The sequence below is a fragment of the Myotis lucifugus genome, unplaced genomic scaffold (assembly GCF_000147115.1).
Source record: "Myotis lucifugus unplaced genomic scaffold, Myoluc2.0 scaffold_350, whole genome shotgun sequence".
In the NCBI taxonomy this organism is placed as follows: Eukaryota; Metazoa; Chordata; class Mammalia; order Chiroptera; family Vespertilionidae; genus Myotis; species Myotis lucifugus.
In genome coordinates this window covers 1,089,283-1,091,777 of record NW_005871398.1, presented here as the reverse complement: position 1 = coordinate 1,091,777, position 2,495 = coordinate 1,089,283, and the positions used below count along the sequence as shown (strand labels likewise).

The 2,495-nt window shown below is 45.1% G+C and overlaps 1 protein-coding gene across 1 annotated transcript; it reads right to left on the bottom strand.

Moving 5' to 3' along the window:
- Positions 1-340: 340 nt before the first annotated feature.
- Positions 341-1,297, bottom strand: LOC102437230 (olfactory receptor 6C2-like). Its single transcript, XM_006101327.1, has one exon. The coding sequence runs from the start codon at positions 1,295-1,297 to the stop codon at positions 341-343; it is 957 nt and encodes a 318-aa protein (XP_006101389.1).
- Positions 1,298-2,495: the final 1,198 nt, after the last annotated feature.

Below are 2,495 nucleotides of genomic sequence, written 5' to 3'. Positions count from 1 at the left end.
CTAGAAACAGTGCACATCGCTTCCACACCCATTCTGTTAGCTATAATATAGGCTACATAGTCACATCTTACAATGTACAAATATGGCAGAAAAATGTGTTCTACCGTGTTTCCAGGGATAGCAGCCAAAATGTTTGGCAAAAACAGAAATTTCTGACAAATCGTAAGCATAAATACCTCAGTATTTAGTTTTAATGAGAAGTAAAAAATTGAAGTCGAGGATACAGTAAACATGTAAAACATAGGAGAATGTCGATATGACTGGAGAATAAGTCATGCAGAGACAAATAATAGTAGACGCTTCGGGTTTTCTGCCTATTTATCCTTCCTTTTATTTGGATTCACTGACTCTTTTCCCTCTGCATCTTTAAAAGGAATGCCATCATTTTAGTTGAGTCATGGAAAGCTTGTTTCACTTGCTTGTTTCTCAGGGTATAAATAAAGGGATTCAACATGGGTGAAATGGAAGTAATAAGGAGTGAAACCCCTTTATTTATAGCTACCTCATCGTTCGCTGATGGTTTGACATAAATGAAGATGCAGCTTCCATAAGTAATGGAAACCACAATCATGTGGGAAGAACAAGTGGAAAAGGCCTTTTTCCTTTGCTGGGCAGAGGGAAACCTTAGAATAGTCCTCATGATATAAATGTAGGAAAGAACCACACATATGAGGGTCATGATGAATGTCAACACAGCACACATGATAACCATCTGTTCTATCAACCAGGTGTCTGAGCATGAGATCTTCAGCATAGGAGACGCATCACAGAGAAAATGATCAATGACGTTTGAATCACAGAATTTCAGGCCCAAACCCAGACTGAATGGTGGGAGAATTATCATCAGTGCTGCTACCCAACAGGAGAAAATGACATTCTTGCAGACTCTGCTGTTCATGATGGTGGTGTAATGCAGGGGTTTGCAGATGGCCACGTAGCGATCATAGGACATGGCAGCCAGAAGAAAAAATTCCGTTACTGCAAAGAGGTCTGTAAACAAGAGTTGACTGACACAAGCATTATAGGTAATGGACTTGTCCCCAGATAATATGCTATATAGGAATCTGGGAACACAGGCAGTTGTGAAAGAAATTTCTAAGAAGGAGAAATTTTGAAGAAACAGATACATCGGTGTTTTTAGGTGGGAATCCATCAGAGTGAGGGTGATGATGGTTAGGTTTCCAGATATACTCAACATGTAGGAAAGAAATAGAAAGATAAACAGCAATATTTTCAGAGGAGTGTCATCAGTCAGTCCCAGCAAGATGAAGGTTGTTACTGTAGTTTGGTTTTTCATCCTTGATTATTGTCTTTTGCCCATTTTGCTTCAAATAATAAGACTTTATATGAGGAACTCCAGAGTCCAGGTCATCTTCTAACGTGAAGAGAAGTAAATCGGAGAGTGATTCCTAGATCAGTGGGGAAGTAAGCATATCATACACGCCAATGTTTGATTACCTCTTTGTGTCACATAAACTTACTGTTTATATTTAAATCACATATTCGCACATATTGCTGCTTCTAATTACAATTTAACTGTAATTGGTGTTGGTTTGACATATATCCTATATAATAATAGACAAACATGGTAATTAACCGTAACTTCGCTACCCTTCCCATTGGCTAATCAGGGCGATATGCAAATTAACTGCCAACCAAGATGGCGGCCGGCAGCCAGGCAGCTGAAGCAAACAGGAGGCTTGCTAGCTCCAGTGACGGAGGAAGCCAAGGTTCCCCACCTGCTGCTGCCGGCCTCTGAGCTGCTCTCTAAGAAACATTGTTGCAAATATAGAAGCTAAACAATCCCCAGAAACCTGCTTTCAGCCATCAGAGCTGGAGCGAGCAGGACCGAAACAATGTTGCAATTATAGAATCCAAACAAACCAGATACCTGCTTTCAGCAGCCGAGGCCTCAAGCTGGAGCCGGCCTCAGAGCTAAAGCCGGCTCTCAGCTCCAGTGACAGCCATAGAAGGTAAATAAATCCCAGAATAAAAAAGAAAAAGAAAAAAAGAGAGGTTGGGAGCTTCAATCGCTCGCCAGCCTGAAAACGGCCCTCAGCCCCTCACCCAGACTGGCCAGGCACCCCAGTGGGGACCACCACCCTGAAGTGGGTGTGACCAGCTGCAAACAGCCATCATCCCCTCATCCAGGCTGGCCAGGCACCCAAGTGGGACCCTCATCCTGATCCGGGACACCCTTCAGGGCAAACCAGCCGGCCCCCACCCAAGCACCAGGCCTCTATCCTATATAGTAAAAGGGTAATATGCCTCCCAGCACCGGTATCAGTGGAGCCGAGAGGCCTCCTGAACCCGGGATCAGTGGAGCCGCGAGACCTCCTGGCGTGGGATCAGTGGAGCCGCGAAGCCTCCTGGCCCCTGGAGCAGCGTGACAGGGGACAGCGCCCAAACCCCCTGATCACCTGCGGCTCTGTGTGTGACAGGGGCGGGGCCACAACCTCCCTATCTGCCCTGCTCTGTTCCTGACAGGGGAAGGT